The sequence below is a fragment of the Manihot esculenta genome, chromosome 7 (assembly GCF_001659605.2).
Source record: "Manihot esculenta cultivar AM560-2 chromosome 7, M.esculenta_v8, whole genome shotgun sequence".
NCBI lineage: Eukaryota > Viridiplantae > Streptophyta > Magnoliopsida > Malpighiales > Euphorbiaceae > Manihot > Manihot esculenta.
Genome location: NC_035167.2, coordinates 31,138,182 through 31,154,352, shown reverse-complemented (window position 1 = coordinate 31,154,352; position 16,171 = coordinate 31,138,182). Strand labels below are relative to the sequence as shown.

At 29.7% G+C, this 16,171-nt stretch overlaps 2 protein-coding genes and 2 non-coding genes across 8 annotated transcripts in view; 3 read left to right on the top strand and 1 right to left on the bottom strand.

Annotated features, from left to right (window-relative positions):
- Window positions 1–3,915: 3,915 nt before the first annotated feature.
- LOC122724272 lies at window positions 3,916–4,077 on the top strand. The gene has a single exon (XR_006351536.1). It is a non-coding gene; the product is annotated as a U1 spliceosomal RNA (small nuclear RNA).
- Window positions 4,078–5,480: 1,403 nt separating this feature from the next.
- Window positions 5,481–5,642, top strand: LOC122724270. Its single transcript, XR_006351534.1, has one exon. It is a non-coding gene; the product is annotated as a U1 spliceosomal RNA (small nuclear RNA).
- A 3,637-nt stretch (window positions 5,643–9,279) lies between these two features.
- Window positions 9,280–14,041, top strand: LOC110618483 (elongator complex protein 6). Of its 2 annotated transcripts, XM_021761621.2 has the most exons (5): window positions 9,280–9,597; window positions 11,268–11,340; window positions 11,676–11,881; window positions 11,994–12,140; window positions 13,585–14,041. In XM_021761621.2, exons 1-5 carry the CDS (start codon window positions 9,355–9,357, stop codon window positions 13,705–13,707), a joined length of 792 nt encoding a protein of 263 aa, XP_021617313.1. In that variant the 5' UTR covers window positions 9,280–9,354; the 3' UTR covers window positions 13,708–14,041. The 2 variants fall into 2 exon arrangements, with proteins under 2 accessions (XP_021617313.1, XP_043814292.1); XM_043958357.1 differs by lacking the exon at window positions 11,268–11,340.
- A 1,077-nt stretch (window positions 14,042–15,118) lies between these two features.
- The window catches only part of LOC110618481 (two-component response regulator-like PRR37), a 47,984-nt gene continuing 46,931 nt past the window's right edge, over window positions 15,119–16,171 (bottom strand). For all 4 annotated transcript variants that reach the window (XM_021761620.2, XM_021761619.2, XM_021761618.2 and 1 more), the window contains one exon: window positions 15,119–15,604. In XM_021761620.2, coding sequence (XP_021617312.1) covers window positions 15,497–15,604 — 108 coding nt within the window. In that variant the 3' untranslated portion in view covers window positions 15,119–15,496. The remainder of the gene's footprint in view (window positions 15,605–16,171) is intronic.

Below are 16,171 nucleotides of genomic sequence, written 5' to 3'. Positions count from 1 at the left end.
TTCGATTTAAAATTAAATCGAATTAAATAAATTAAAAATTAAAATTTTGATATTTATAAAAATAGAATCAAATCGATTTTAATTAAAAATTAAATTGAATCGAACCGTTTTGATTCAATTCAATTTGGTTTGATCGATTTGAATTTTTAATAACTTTTTTATTTTTTACAGTTTATTTTTAATATTTTAAAATTTAATTAAAATATTTTAATTTTAATATAATTTAATCTCTATATTATTGAAAATAATATATTATTATCACTAATTGGTTCGATTTTTTAATTTTTTTATTAAAATTGAACCAAACTAAAATAATTAAAATTTTTGAAATTAAAAATTAAATCGAATTAAATTTTTAAATTAATTTGATTCAATCGATTTTTTTAATTTAAACCGAATACTGCACATTCTACTATTCAGTCATTTTACTAATAAATGATAATGCAATTTTTCATATTAGTGGAATACATTAAATGAATTTTAATAAATACAAATATTAAATTAAGAAAAACATAACAAAGTGCATATTTACACAATAATAGAAAAACCATTAACAAATATAATTAAATAATAAATTTATTTAATATTTATAATATACTTACCATATTTCATTAAATTGTTATTGTAGAAACAAACAAATTTTATTTTTTATGTATATTATATAACGTTGTATTAGTGAGATAATAAATAAATTATTATTTGAAAATCATATATTTTATAATTGAGGGAAAATTATATTTACCACTAAAAAAATAAATTATTTGTTTTTCTTTTTTATTTTATAATAATATATAAATCAATTATTATAATATTTTAAAAAAATTTATTAAAACCCATTTCAAAAAAAATAGTAAAATATATAAGTAAAAAATTAATAAAAATTATTTTTTAAGACACGTGAAAAAGCAATTATGAAAGGAAAGAATTATTATTATTATTATTATTATTTAAGTAATACGCGCAACTACTCCTTGAAAAAGACAGATTTGACCCTAATCAAAAGGTCTATGATCTTATTTTATTGTATATAATTGTCTTCTCATTGCCCTTTAAAAATAATTGGAATTTTTTTATTAATAATTATAATTCTTTTTTAAAATCATATCAACCAAACTAGCATTTTAGCGGTAAAATCGAGGGTTTGAAAAGAGCTTTTTGTAAAACCGTGTCTTAAGGTTTCATTTTAAGTATAATATTAATTAATAAATCGCACAGACAAACAAATTATATATATATATATAAAATAAAAAATAAAATTTTTATAATTAAAAAATATAAATTATTTTAAATTTTTTAATCGTATTCAAAGTTACAATAAGAATAAAATAATTCAGATTTCTCTTATAAAATTCAAAATTAAAATTTTCAGTTAAAATATCTTTAGAGTTATTAAATTTTTTAATGTATTGTATTTTATTTTTTTTACTTTTTAAAAAAATAAATTAAAAAATATAAACAACATTTTTATGTATTTTTATTTATATATTTTATTTTATCAAATTACATATATTCTTATAAAAAGTTTAAAAAAAAAAAAAAAACACATACATCATAAACATAAAAAAATAACAAAATTTAGAAAAAAATAATAAAACAATGTGAATGTGTTTTTTATTAAAAATTACCCATAAACAATAAATATAAACAATAACAAATTTTGTGTTGTTTTTCCATTAGCAGCAACTGGATAAATTCAGCAAAGATAAACTTCCAGTGTACAGGCGACGGGCTCCCTTCTGCTTCTTTCAGCTGCTCCTCAGTATCTTATCCGCAACTATTTTGCTCCCTTCAGCAGCCAAATGAATTCCCACCCCGGCAAAAAGCTCAACTTTTCTAGACAATTTTCAAGTCAGTAATAGTCTTCTCTACTCCACAAGAGAATCAATTTCATCCATGAAGCTGAATGAAGTGACTGTAATGGCTAATCTTTGTTCAGGATATATGGAAATAAGAGATATTCATCCATCTACTGACAACCACTTATCACAGGAGAGCTTACATGACCACAACATGAATCCTTAATCACAAATAAATTCATTTGAACAAGTCCATTTTAAGAAACATAAACAAAGTGCTAAACTCATACAACATATTAATATGACTAGCAATTCTTTTCATGCATTTCATTTCATCATCATACACAACATGTTCAAGCACAAGGGTTTATCACAATGGCTTTGTTTAGAATGATTCATAATAGAAAGAAATCAAAATAATTTGAATTTTTCTGAAATTCTTGATTGTAAACACCGGATGTATGTGAACTAGTGGGGTTAGAATTAGACCATTTATCTAAAGGGTCAAGTCAGGAGTAAACCAAGCAAGAAAGGCATACTTAACTATGGACAGAAAGCTTCCACACTGTCAATAGAAGCCTCACCAATTTCATGCATGTGAGATGGCAACCTTAAATTACATAGTTTCACTCAGAAATATTTTTCACTTCTTTTTTTATTTAACATTTTTTTTCTTCACTTCTGGACCTCAATAATTGCAATTTTTTTATTTAGCCTTGTGCCTGATCAAACCCTTCCACTCACTCTATAAACATGAATCATAAAAATGGTATCCAACTCCTTTGGGACGATTACTTTGGATTGAAGCAGGCAGGAACACTCGTTGATGCAGCTTGCCTCAAGGGCAGCTCATGAGCAAGCTAGAACGGAAGCTCTACCTCTACCTTTGAACCTTGTTCAACCTGAAACCATATTGAATGGTAAGGATATATATCAAGACATAGTTATTACAGTCCACACTTATACCTCCAACTCTCACTTAGAACTAATCCTCTTCCAGTCCATTCACCTTCTGGTGAAATGTTACCAGGACAAACAAAGCTTGTAGTAACCCCAAAGCTCCCTAGTCTCCTTAAAACAAAGCCTATATCAGTCTCAATACAATCACTTCATAACATCAGCTTTCCACTCACTCTATAATATGAAACAGAACAATGGCATCCAGATCCTTTAGGACTATTAGTTTGGATTGAAGCAGGCAGAAACACTCATTGACACAGCTTGCCTCAAATGCAGAAAGAAGCTCTACCTTTGAACCTCGTCCAACCTGAAACTACATTGAAGAGTAATTAAGTATATGGAAACATACTTACTACAATCCACACTTCTCCCTCCAATTCTGCCTTTCCCTCTATGCTCATTTCCTTAGAACAAATCCTCTTTCAGTCCATTCACTGCATTGTGAAATGCTACCACGACAAACCGAAAGCAAGAATCAATTATGGGTTAATCTAAGTGCATTGATATTTGGGATTATTCAAATAAAGATCAAGGCAATCGCATTGAGCTCTTCTCCACAAGATAGTAATTTCTCAATCATCAACATCATAGTAATTTCTCATTCTTTGTGCATGCTCTCATCAGCAATTCGATATCTGAAATCTGAAGATATGCAATCAATGAACAGGCTGGAAATTGACGGATAAACACCGGGTAGTTAACACTTTATGCTCCCACTTACACATGCATATATTGTTGCAAACATGTTCTCACACAAGAGAAATTAACTACTCTCAATTGAGGCAATTTGACAAGCAAATCATGAGCTATGAACTAATGATTTCTATTTCTAAAGCAATAACAAATCCAATTGAATTGGAAAAAAATACTCATTGAACATGTCTCAGCTGCAATCAATGAATAATTAAAATTTCTAGTAAAGAAAAAGGAAACGAAAATAGTGATTTTTATCTTTTTTTTTTGGCACCTGTAAATGGCCAAATTCTGAACCTTTACAGCTTAGGGATGAATCAAAGGGCAATTTGCCGGTGTTCAGACTGGTGAATAAAAAATGGAGCTAAATCTGAAACAAAATGAAAGCTACAAACCCACATCGAACAAATACAAGAGAGAGTGAAGTGCCATGCCTATAAATCAGAAGCTAGAAGCAAAAGGCTACATACTTACCTGGACGGGGTCAATGTGTGATCAGGAAGGTCCATGGCCTAGGTCAGTGACCTCCATTGCACTTAGGAGGGGTGCTGGTCTAAGGTCTCCCCAAGTTGGGAGAGCCTACGTCGTAATTTGTGGCAGAGGGGGCCTGCGTTCGCGCGGCCCCTACCAAATCTCAGACCAAAGTTATTTTGACGTTCATCTGATTACCGATATGTTCTCAGACAACGGAGTTCATGGCCGTCTTCTCCACTTTGCCGTCAACCTCTTCTATCCGCATTACTTCATGGTTTTATTAAATGGATTGGAAGCCCAAGCTTCTATATGCCCCCGACTCCGTTATGCTCCTTTTAACAAATGGGTTAAATGAGAGCCTAAATTTAAAATTTTTGCTTTTGTCGTTTGTTTTAAAGTGATTAAATTTGGATATTTTATTTTTTCTTGAAATTTCGAAGTGGATTTGAAAAAATTAAGAAACTTGATCATTTCGTCCCAAGTCTTTTTTAATCACGTATCATCCAGCGCAAGTAAATCTAACACCTTTAACTTCTTTTTTTTCCCGGATAATTTGCTATACTGTGCTCATGCAATTATATATATGCCTTAAATTCGAGTTTACTGTAATAATGTGCAGTAACATGAAATTTAATTTATATTTTCCATTCACATAGACATAATAAACACCCTCAGCTATACAAGCTTAAATCTTATATTGCATGAGCTATATTAAACATTATTAACAACATTAGTGGTTACGTTGTAACTATTTCAAAAGTAAAATTATTATTCTTTTTTACTTCTGGACCTCAATAATTGCAATTTTTTTGTAATTTAGCCTTGTGCCTGATCAAACCCTCCTCATCAACTGAGAACAGCTTCGAAAAGTGATGTGTGTTGTGTCAGAAGAGTCTAATTTCCAAATATATAAAGAACAAACACCTCATATTCTTCTGGCTAAAGTTCATACAATGTCATGCATCAAAATTTACAGTAAGAAAGAAGAGTCGAATATAAAGCATTAATCAAAGATGCTATGAAATATAAAATTATGTAAATACGTATCTAAGAGCTGAACTAGAGAAAATCTTTCGATCTACATTTCTTGTAGTAACACCATATAGTTAAAACTTAATACTCCCACTTGCCCATGCGTATAGTTTTGCAAACAGATTCTCATACAATAGAAATTAACAACTCTTCATCGAGGCAGTTTAACAAGCAATTCATGAGCTATTAACTAATGACTTCTATTTCCAAAGCAATAACAAATCCAGAATACAACATCAATTCGAAGAACTCAATTGAATTGGAGTAATATGCATTGGCCATATCTCACTTGCAATCGATGAATAGGGAATTTTTACCCAAATATTTATGCTGCTCTAAATGTCCAGATTCTGAACCTTTACAGCTTGGGGGTGAATCAAAAGGCAATTTGAAGGTGTTCAGAACGGGGAATAAAAATGCAGCACTGTCTGAAACTGAAGGTAAGCTAACAATCCCACATCGATGGAATGCAAGACAGAGAGAAATCTGACAGCTATAAATTAGAAGCGAGAAGCAGTTTAGAACATACTTACCTGGACGGGGTCAATGGGTGATCAGCAAGGCCTATGGCCTAGGTCAGTGACCTTCATTGCACTTTGGAGGGGTGCTGGTCTAAGGTCTCCCCAAGCTGGGAGAGCCTACGTCATAATTTGTGGCAGAGGGGGCCTGCGTTCGCGCGGCCCCTACCTATTCTCAGTCCAAGAGTTATATTGTTGTTCAGATGCCAACTCGTTTCCTGTTTACCGTGTCGTCGAGGGCGAGAGACAACACGGTTCATCGAGCTCTTCGGCTCCATTCTATTGTTAACCTCTCTAGCCCGCATCGTTCTGTGCTTTGCTTAAATGGATTGGTAGCCCAAGTTTCTGAAAGGTTTAAATGAACTTATTTTAAGTTCTTGCTAGTGGAATGTCTCTTCTCTATTCTCCTCTATGGTTGTCAAAATCGGACTTGCCGGTCAAACCGGTTGAATTGAGAACTGAATTATGAATCAGCAGATATTCAATTCAACCGAATTATGAACCAGCGGATATTAATCAAATTACAATATAAAAAAAAATATTTAAAATTTAAATTTTAATAGTTACAGGTAATGACCAAATTTGTGTGGGTGGGGGCGCAACTCCACAACACCTATTCTCCCAATTGATTGTGAACGAAATGACCAGATTTGTGTGGGTGGTGGCCATAAGTGTCCAGGTGGCGGGCATAAGTGTCTACCAACTTCTTTTCTCTCAATCGATTGTGAATGAGAAGATGGTTATACTCTCTCTAATTTTTTTAAAAAATAATTTGCTCTCTCTTTTAAGTTTGAAATTAAGTAAAACAAATTTGCTCTCAATTTATTTTTTGTTAACTATTTTCTGTGGATCGAGGCTATTTCTTCTCCTATATTGGTGTAGGACTAAAAGGCGATAATTATAGAATATATAGATTCAGTGAACATTGCAATTTCAAATATTTAGATTTAAATACACAGTAATTTTAAATAGTTAGAATTCGTTGATAATACGTGATTATGCATATATTATATAATATAATATAAAGAGAACATTTAGTGTATTGTTTAATTATTTTGATTCTAAAAAATTTATGAGTTTATAAAATATTTAGAACCATTTAACCACTTAAATTTGAACTTAAAATAAGTTTATACCTAATTCATGAAAAATAAATAAATAAAATTAATCAACACCAACACAAATAATAAACTTCATTAAATTTATGAAACAAATTGAAAATTGAAATGAAATTTACTTATAGCAAGTTTGTAGATACTTAAATCTTTAGCATTCACTTTGAATTTATTTTCTAAGAAATATCCATTTTGCTCATAGAAATCATAAAAAAATTTACAAAAATATTTGGATTATATTTTATACAATTAAAATATTTGATTTTATTAATATTTTTTTTTCTCTATGGAATGACTTTTCTTGTTGAGCTTAATCTTTTATATTCCATACCATTTACCATCTTTATATTTTCACTGGTTCCTTTTTTTTTTTAGAATTTAGAGTCAGTTATATACACTTACATCTATTTATTAAAAATATATATAATATAATTATTTTTATAATTATACAATAATAATATTTAATTAAAAATATTTTATATATTAACTATTCATATAATTAATAAATATTTTTAAATTTAGCATTTCTTATTTTATTGTTGTTTTTGCGAAAAATGTAAAAATTTTATTTTTTTATAAATAAATAAATTTCTATGTTCATAAAAGAAAAATATAATATTTCAAAATTATATCAACCCAATATAAGAATATAAATAAATATAAAATGAAATTAATAAATAAACACATATTAATTTTTATTAAAAATCTAAAAAACAAATTAAATGAACCTAGTCAAAACACTTATCAATAATAAATCTAAAATATATAAATGAACCAGTAAAAATTTAAAAATATTAAAATAATTCAAAAAATAAAAAAAACTATTTTTTATCCTCTTATCCTCTCTAAATTATATATATATACTTATTTATAAAATAGATAATAGATTACAGAATTTTGTGATTTAAACACAAAATGGCAATCATTAAAGGGGAAGAAATGCACTCTGATGTGTCCTAGCTATGCCACGTGTCAAAAAAAATTGTTGCATCATAGTAACTGGTATAATGACTCTTGAACCAGAAAAATTAATTTTGATTTTGAACTTAAATATCTAAATTAATTTAATTCGGCGATTAAAAATATATTATTAAAAAATTTAAATTTAAATTTTCATATCTTAAATTTCCATTCAAAAATATAATATTCATACTTTTATTTAGGAGAAAAATTGCATTTCTTCCTTATTTTACGAGTGTACCCAAACAAGGTAAAATAAATTAAATTTCTATTCTATTCTTTTCCATTCATTTCTACTCTTTAATTTCTCTTTATTTCCTCTCGTCGACTGAGTATCCAAACACAGGGTAAGAGTGCCAGCTGGATGAAGCTTTATATTTTTATACTTTTTGTTTGGTTAGAATTGATATTACTCTGAGTTATAAATTTTAATTTATGCTATAAATTATGAATAATTTGACAAGTATAATAAAAAAAGTAATTTACAATGGAGTAGGCTTAACAAAATTCATAATTTTATCTCTTAGTAAATAAATCAGTTTTTAAAATTTTGTTTTATTAATAAAATATATTTTTTTAAAAATTTATCGTTAACTAATAACAAATTAAAGCAATTAAATTAAATGACTTAAATTATTATAAAAATTAAAAATAAATATATTGTCTCTCGTGCTGTTGGTTGCTTTTACTGTAGAGATCGAGACCTCTAGTGTCCACGAGTCGTATGAGTTTAGCCAAAAAAAATCTCTGGATGATAAGCCTGGTCAATGAAATTTGTCTGGAAAAGAAAATTAGCTGAATTTGATTATAAAATGAGTTTTTTATAATTATTAAATTCTTAAGCAGTATTCATATAAATGAAAATATAATTTAATTATAATTTAAATCATATGTATAAGTAAAAATATCAATTTTTATATTTTTAAAATTAAATATTTAAATTTTTATATAATTAATTCATTTATATTAAATGTCATTTTATTCATAATTTTATTAATTAATTTTATATATTTAAATTATTTTTATAAATAATTATTTTTTTAAAATATAAATAAATAATTTTATATTAAATAAATTATATTTTATTTATTAAAATAATGTAATTGATGAATTTTTATATTTTTAAAATTAAAATTTAAAGTTTTTATATTTATTTCGTTTAAATTATAGTTTTTTTTATTTATTATAGATATTAATTTAAAATTAGTGAGTAGTCAATTTTTTAAAAAATTTTTAATTTTTTAGAAAACATTTTTATAAAAATTTATAAGATAAAATTTACTTAATACTATTTAAAAATATATAAAATTATAAATAGTTTTTAAAAATTTTGAAATTATAAATATAAAAGTATTTTTAATAAATAAAAATTAAATAATGAAAAGTATTAAAAATTAGTTAAATAAAATATTATGGATAAAAATTAATAAAATTTAAATATTTTTTAAATAAAAATAAAAAATAAAAATATTTAAATTATAATAGATAAATATAAATCAATTATAAAAGAATATAAATGTATGTTTTTAAAAATATAAAATTAATTTATTAATTATATTAAAATTTAAAAATTTAAAAATATTTTATTTATTTAATTAATTATAAAAAATTAAATATTTAATTTTAAAAATATAAAAATTAATTCAAAAATTAAATTATAATTTATCCAAATAATAAAATTTATATACTGTAAACATGAGCAGCCAATTTTACTTTGTTTAAATTATTAAAACCAAAATTTGATAATTGCTAACGGCCAAAAACCCTAAACCCATCAAAGAAAAATAGGGTGGCTGAAGGAAATTGATGGTAGCAATGGAGAATCGGAGTTTGAATCTGTTGGACGAGGCATTGAGTTTGGAGCAGAGGATGGAGCCATGGCCTCTGAGAGGGAAACTGCTTCTAATAGAGGATTGCGTCGAGACGAGTGGTTCCTTCGTGCTTCACCATCTCGTCAAGCGAATTCTCTCCCCCAACTCTTCCAATATTGTCATCTTCCTCGCCTTTTCTCGTCCCTTCTCGCACTACGATCGTATTCTCCGCAAACTCGTACCCTCTCTCTCTTTTCTCTATTATATGCGCGCGTGTCTATGTGATTTTTTTGGGTGGGTGAATTTCTTTATGGGAATGGAAGACTAGGAAATGAAGTTAGAGGATGTTTGTTTTCTCCTATTCTATCTGGTTATCAGAAGTGAAAGGTTAGATGTGTTTAATTCTGATCTATTATTAGGAAAATGGCTTTGAAAGGGCCAGTGGATGATTTCATTTGTTGGAATTGATCATGGTTGGGACTTTGGAAAGGGCATCATAATTTGGTGGAGTGTGTGTGTCAACTTAGTCGATTTCGTTTTGGTCATCGGATACAGTCACTTTATTTGTTATCTGGTGTGAAAAAGAGACCTTAATATGGGAAAAAAAAACAACTGTGCGAAGGTGAGAGGTCGTGAATTTGTGGATGCATTGTGATTTTGTTCTCACATCATAGAATTCGTGGATTTATAAGGAGTTTTGTGTTTCTGAGTCTAATTTATACATGGTAGCAATAGCATAGATAAGATGTTAATTTGAGGAGATGCTTTTTGAGTTCTTTTGGTCATTAGCGCATGTCTGCAAATATGAGAGAATGGAGTTCCTGGTGCAATGTCTAAAATATTTCATTACATTCTTTTTAATTTATTGATCTTTATATTGTCCTTTAATATGCATTGAGCAATTTGAGATCATCTAAACTGTAAATTGATCTTTTTTTTGAAGTGAGAAACTGCCCATGATGCTCCTCATTCATGTAATAGCAACACCTCTATTTCTGTTATAATGCAGTGTAGCTTACAGCATCCTAGAAAAAAGAAACTGGCAAACTCTTTTCCTAGGTCAGCCTCTTATCATCAACGATATTTCTTGTCTTTCCTCCCTTCTATGTATCCAACATATGTATGTTCCTCGTAAAGTTCCGAATCTCTTTTCCTTTTAAACCATGCATTTGGGATTTTGGGTGATTGGTTGATTACTTTATCTAAATGTTCTATTCATAGCCACATTAATGTATGTTTAATAACATTACTTGCAGTAACAGTATTACTCTTTTAAAGTGATAGTTTATCTATGTTTTCTTTAACTAACTCCTGTTTTCAATGTTTATATTTCTATTAGTAGTTTCTCCCTTTTTCTTCTTGTTGCTTAATTTGATTAAAGTCGGATTTAAGTTTACATTTTAAAAAGCTAGTATGACCTTTTTTCAATTCATATTTTATTGTGACCTAATTGACCCTTTATTATATTATAATTGGTTTATACATTTGTGTTTTTGCATTAGATGATTAAAAAAAATCATAAAAAAAGAATCCTAGAGGGACAATTTTTAATTATCTTTTCTAAGCATCATAAGTTAGATGCTGATGGATTTATAGGAATAACTTTTTCAATCTAATTTAGAAGGTAATGAATGTGGAGTGCAAATAGCATCACCTATCTATGTTAGGTTTTGTCTTGCCTTGTCCAAACCAAAGATGTGAACTATGGGAATATTGAATAATAGTTATCACAAGAAATGAAGAGCCATGAGTTTCTTTCCATTATGATGCCTAATATTACTTGCCAATAGAAGGAAAAATATACATCAATTCTTGAGTTTGCATGTTTACATGTTCTTGTAGCATCTGTATTCTGTCAAAATTTCTAGTCATTTTTTGAGTTGTTTGTTTGTTTTTTTCCCCCTTCAGGGTTGCAATCTAGTTGCACAAAGGGATAATAGCAGATTCTTTTTCTTAGACATGCTTATGCTACAGTGTCCAGGTGAGAAAATCAGGTAGTTGTTTTGGCTTGACCTTTTTAATCATTAATAAATTTGTTTAAGATGAAGCAACACGAGAAAATTCCAGGTCCTAGAAAACTACTAGTTTGACCAAATTACTCAAATATCTCTTTTTTTTTTGTTTATTTTTAAAAATCTAACATATTCCTTTTGGTCTTTTTTTTAGGTGAGAATTTTTTTTCTCCTTTCTAGGGATGTTTACCCTTCTTAATTGAAAATTGTCATGAACCATGATGAGAGATATGATTGTTCTAAACATGTTTTTGTTGGACTGATTTCATGACGAGGAGTCCTTTTGATTTTTATTCTTGACTAGATGGAAATGAAGAAAAAACTAGTGAAGGTGGATTTGCTGATTTGTATGGAAAAATACAAAAAATTATAAATGCCCTACCAGAAAACCACAGGAACCATGTTACCATCATGATAGATGATGTGTCTCTTATGGAGGTGGCTGCTTATGGCTCTTCAGATCATGTCTTAGACTTCCTGCATTATTGTCACACTCTAACATCAGATGTTGTAAGAAATTTTATGGCAATACTCCCTTTGTTTACCTTTTCCCATAATTCTAACTATTTGTTTCTTTTTTGTTGAGTAATACAATGTTTCCTGTGTCCTTGTTCTTCTCAAGGGTTGTTCATTAGTAATACTTAACCACGAGGATATATATTCAAGCATGGAGAGGCCTGTATTCATAATGCAGATGGAGTACCTTGCAGACATTTTGATAAAGACACAACCTTTAGCCACTGGTTTGGCTGCTGACGTGCATGGTCAGGTAAGTTGTGGTATCATATTTTAGTGTCTAAATTCTATTAGTAGCATCAGTTTGCTGTTTGTCTAAGTTGGTATGCTGGACATCTAATGAAACAAAAAATAAAGTTAGTTTAGCATGCTTTTTTTTTTGTGGCTAAATATATGTTTGCATCCTGAATTTTACCAAAAAAGTTTTGTGGCATCCAAACTTTGAAGACGTCCCATGACATACTGAGCTATTTAAAAGTGTAATTAAGATGATTTTGCGTTCTTAGTACAAGGTAGCATTAACTACAAATGCACAGTGTATATCTATAAGCCCCAAATCAATGGCCAAGTTTACCGTTAACAGTCCATAACCTAATAATAATACTCATATATAATTTCAAAGTTTTACAATTAAATCTCACTTCATATTTTCTACAGTCAAAGAATCTCCTCTACAAATTCAAATTGCTCTAGGAATGCTTTAGAAGATTTATGCTACTTACTAATTGTGATTGTGAAGTTATTTTAATTCCATTTTTAAACATTTCAGGCGAATTATAGGGTATCTTCAAAGTAGGGTGTCACAATACTTATGTAATAAAGTTTAAGGTTGTAAATATGTATTTTGCCTTTTCCAGTTCAAGTTTATTTATTTGACTTGTCTGTGGTTGATTGTGCCGTGATCAAATTCATGGCTGCATAAAAAATGAAAAGAGTTTATCTGCAGTTTAAAATAGGATTTGTGAATGTCTAATTTAGTTCAGCACTTTCTGTTCTGTTTCTAATCTGTCAATATGGCTGTAAATATGTTATACTTGTTTTGGAAAAGGGATATGCTTTCATATCAAGATTCATTCAGTAGACTTAACCATAGGATATGTCCATATTTTTTGCTGATACATCTCTAGTCTATAGTCTGGTACGACCATTTGTGTATAAAAACATCAGTCTTTAATTAGTTTGAACCTGCACTTGATGATTTTCCTATATCTTGTACTTGTGTTCTTATGTACGTTCATGCAACTACTTTTTGTGTTTTACTTCTCAAAAATAGCAAAATGAAGACAAATTTTAAAAGGACGCCACAATTGCTTTCATGTTCTTGATGAGCTTTAATGATTTGCTGTTGTACTTTTTAGGTTCCTCATATTGATATATTCTTTGGAAACTATCATGCTAGTCTTTCTACTATTATTGCTTCATCAATTACAACCAAGTCAGCACTTTGTTGCAAGAGTAGCATTTTAAATTGTAGCATTGTGATCTTTGGATTCATGTTTCCAACCGTTGTGTATTTTTGATTAGTTGCTGACAAGCATAGATTAGGTGTGGAAGCATCTTTTCAAACTTAAAAAGAGAGCATTCCTTTTTGATCTAATGGTTTTAAGATTGCAAATTATATTTTAAAGTATTTTCATGTGATGACTAGCTGGTTCTACATTCTATATTAACACTTTGCTTCAACTCCTTTGTTGCAGTTGACAGTTCTGAACACGGGAATTTGTAGTGGGAATGGGAACTTAAAGAACAAGATAAGCAATTTACAGTTCATGGTCAAGGAAAATAGTGTTGAATACTTCTATCCTGGGAGTCGAAGTTGAGGGGCCTGCCAAATCGCTTTTTGGAATGACTACAAAAAGAATAGACTCCTTATTGACAATTGACAGAGCTGCAATGAAATTTCAAATTTATTTCATGTTGGAGATGTGTCTAGCAAGGATAATTACAGGAGGACAGATGATATCTTCCACCAAGAAAGAGAAAAAGGTAGGGGGATTGAATTTGAATGGCTGGTATAATGAGTGGATTTTAAATTTATGTTTAGGTTTTCATTTTTGTAACCAGACTTGAAGAATGAAATGGCAAAAGTCAACACCAGTACATTTGGGTATTTGTAATTGATTTCATGGTTAATCTTCATTTCGGAACCATCAAGCATTGAAGAGTCATTGTATGCAGATTTTGCTGTTTTACTTTTATGCATCTAGTGAAAATTCATTTGGATCAGAATTACAGAGGATTGGAAGTTATGCAGAAAGAAAGATTTATCGGAGAGTAGAAGTAATGAATGATCTTCCCTATCATTTGTTCTCCTGGGTGTCCTGGTGCTAAACAAGCTGGCAATGGCATTGCGTCACCCCACAGCCAAAGGAATTGAACTAGGATCCAGCTCTGAGTTTGATGGCTTAATAAAATTCGAGTTATTTGGGTGAGGGGTTTAATGCTCCATTTGGGAAAATGTTTCTATTACAGTAACAGAGACTTGGGCAGTGCTGGAAGGTCTGAAGTTAGTGTAGAGTTTTGGTATTAAAAAGCCAATGCTGGAATGTGATAAGTTGGAGGTCCCTGGTTTTCAGGTGAAACAGTTGCTTAAAAAGGATTGAATACTTTAGCGAAGCATGTACTCAAATTATTTTGTAAAAAACTATCCATTAATTTACTTAGCCTACACCTATATCCTAAAGATCAACCCTAAAAAAACCAAGGAAAATTTTGACTATTTCAGTACTTCCCAACTTCAAAATTTTCCTTTGAAGACCCCAAAAAGACTGGAGGTGAAAAGAAAAAAAAAAAAAAGAAAAGAGAAATCTCCCTTGAAGCAAGCAAAAACATGTTTGTAATGCATCCCCCTGCATGGTCGGGTTGGCAAGCCATTTGGAGTAAATGTTAGAAGAATGTTTCCAACACTCTCCACCCTTAAAAAGTATTTATTGTGTTTTCTCTCTCCTTAATTAATAATTAATTATTATATTTTTTCACCAATAAAATGAAGAGTGTTAAAGTCAACTTCCTCAACAAACCACTGCCATTTAGATCCAACTATCCCCTTGGATAGCTTTGTGTGTGTTTGTCCAGAGGCATCTTCACCGAGGGAGAAGGCTACAGGACTTGACATACCTTGTATTTTACGTAGATCTGACAACATTATGTTGGTGTAGCGAATTTCCAGAGCACCTTCAACACCTTTACAAAGCAAACCAGGTTAAGGCCAAAACAATAAACAGAATGTTAGATCAGAAAAACAATGTTATTAAGGACTAAAGAAGCAGAGTCTTTCAAACACTCGTTTATGGAACCGGGTTCATGAAGAGTCTTATAAAACCACAGCACACACCATGTCTGAGTTTCTTTATTATTTAAGGTTACCCTTTCAAGGGTTACCTTCTGGTCGTAATAGTACACAACAATAGGGACCACATTAGTCCATATTCATAGGTTCAAGATGTTCTTCTAGGATTTGTCTTTTGCATAGTCTTGATAGAGAGAATGCTGCAACTTTTACCACTTAACACGCAAATTGCCCAGATGGAATCTAAATGCTACTCCCATGTACAGCTATTACCAATCTCATGTACATGATTCCACAGCACAATCTGGGATAGGGTCTGGTTAGCTACGTGCATCCTTATCTTTAATTTCTTTTGCTGCTTGTCGCATAAATTGACCTCGAAAACGTGGTCTTTCTTCTGCCAGCTTCTTTCTACTATGATATCGAACCTGGAAAACGATGATATAATATAGGCTTCATTTAGAATAAATCATTTACATGAAAAATAATTCAAATGGATTCTCACATAATCATATGCATGAATGCTACTTCTTTTGAAACAATTTTTTTAAAGTGAAAAAAAAAAATTTCATTCCAAACATGAAAATTGATAAAAAAGAAATAAACTAAATTGAATTAATACAAATTTCTTGATTTCAAATACGGGGATAAGGAGGAAAACAATCCCGTCCACTTCTCTCAAATTGATCATAGAAAGAAATTTTAGTACAATGCAAAAAGGATGGGTGCAACATTTTTGAGTCTCACAATCTACTTAGCTTACTCATATAAAATGGATAGGAAAATATGATGGTTGCGATGATCAAATATGGCTAAAGAAATTGGAGAATTGTTGCAAAAAACTTTTCATTTAGGTACATATTTGACCACTAAGTGCTGCTATTATAGGAATACTTTGTTTCTTGTAATAATGTTAAATTTTGGTTAGACCTAACTCACCCCAAAAGCTAGACTTAAGGGGAGGAGTGCATGAGACCCTTATAAGAGGCACATTA

What these genes read in the sequence shown, in the direction of transcription:
- LOC110618483 (XM_021761621.2), top strand. Translation starts at nt 9,355, where the DNA reads ATGGTAGCAATGGAGAATCGGAGTTTGAATCTGTTGGACGAGGCATTG. An exon ending in GCTTATGCTACAGTGTCCAG is followed by an intron (nt 11,341 to 11,675) that starts GTGAGAAAATCA and finishes ATTCTTGACTAG; the next exon opens with ATGGAAATGAAGAAAAAACT. An exon ending in CTGCTGACGTGCATGGTCAG is followed by an intron (nt 12,141 to 13,584) that starts GTAAGTTGTGGT and finishes CCTTTGTTGCAG; the next exon opens with TTGACAGTTCTGAACACGGG.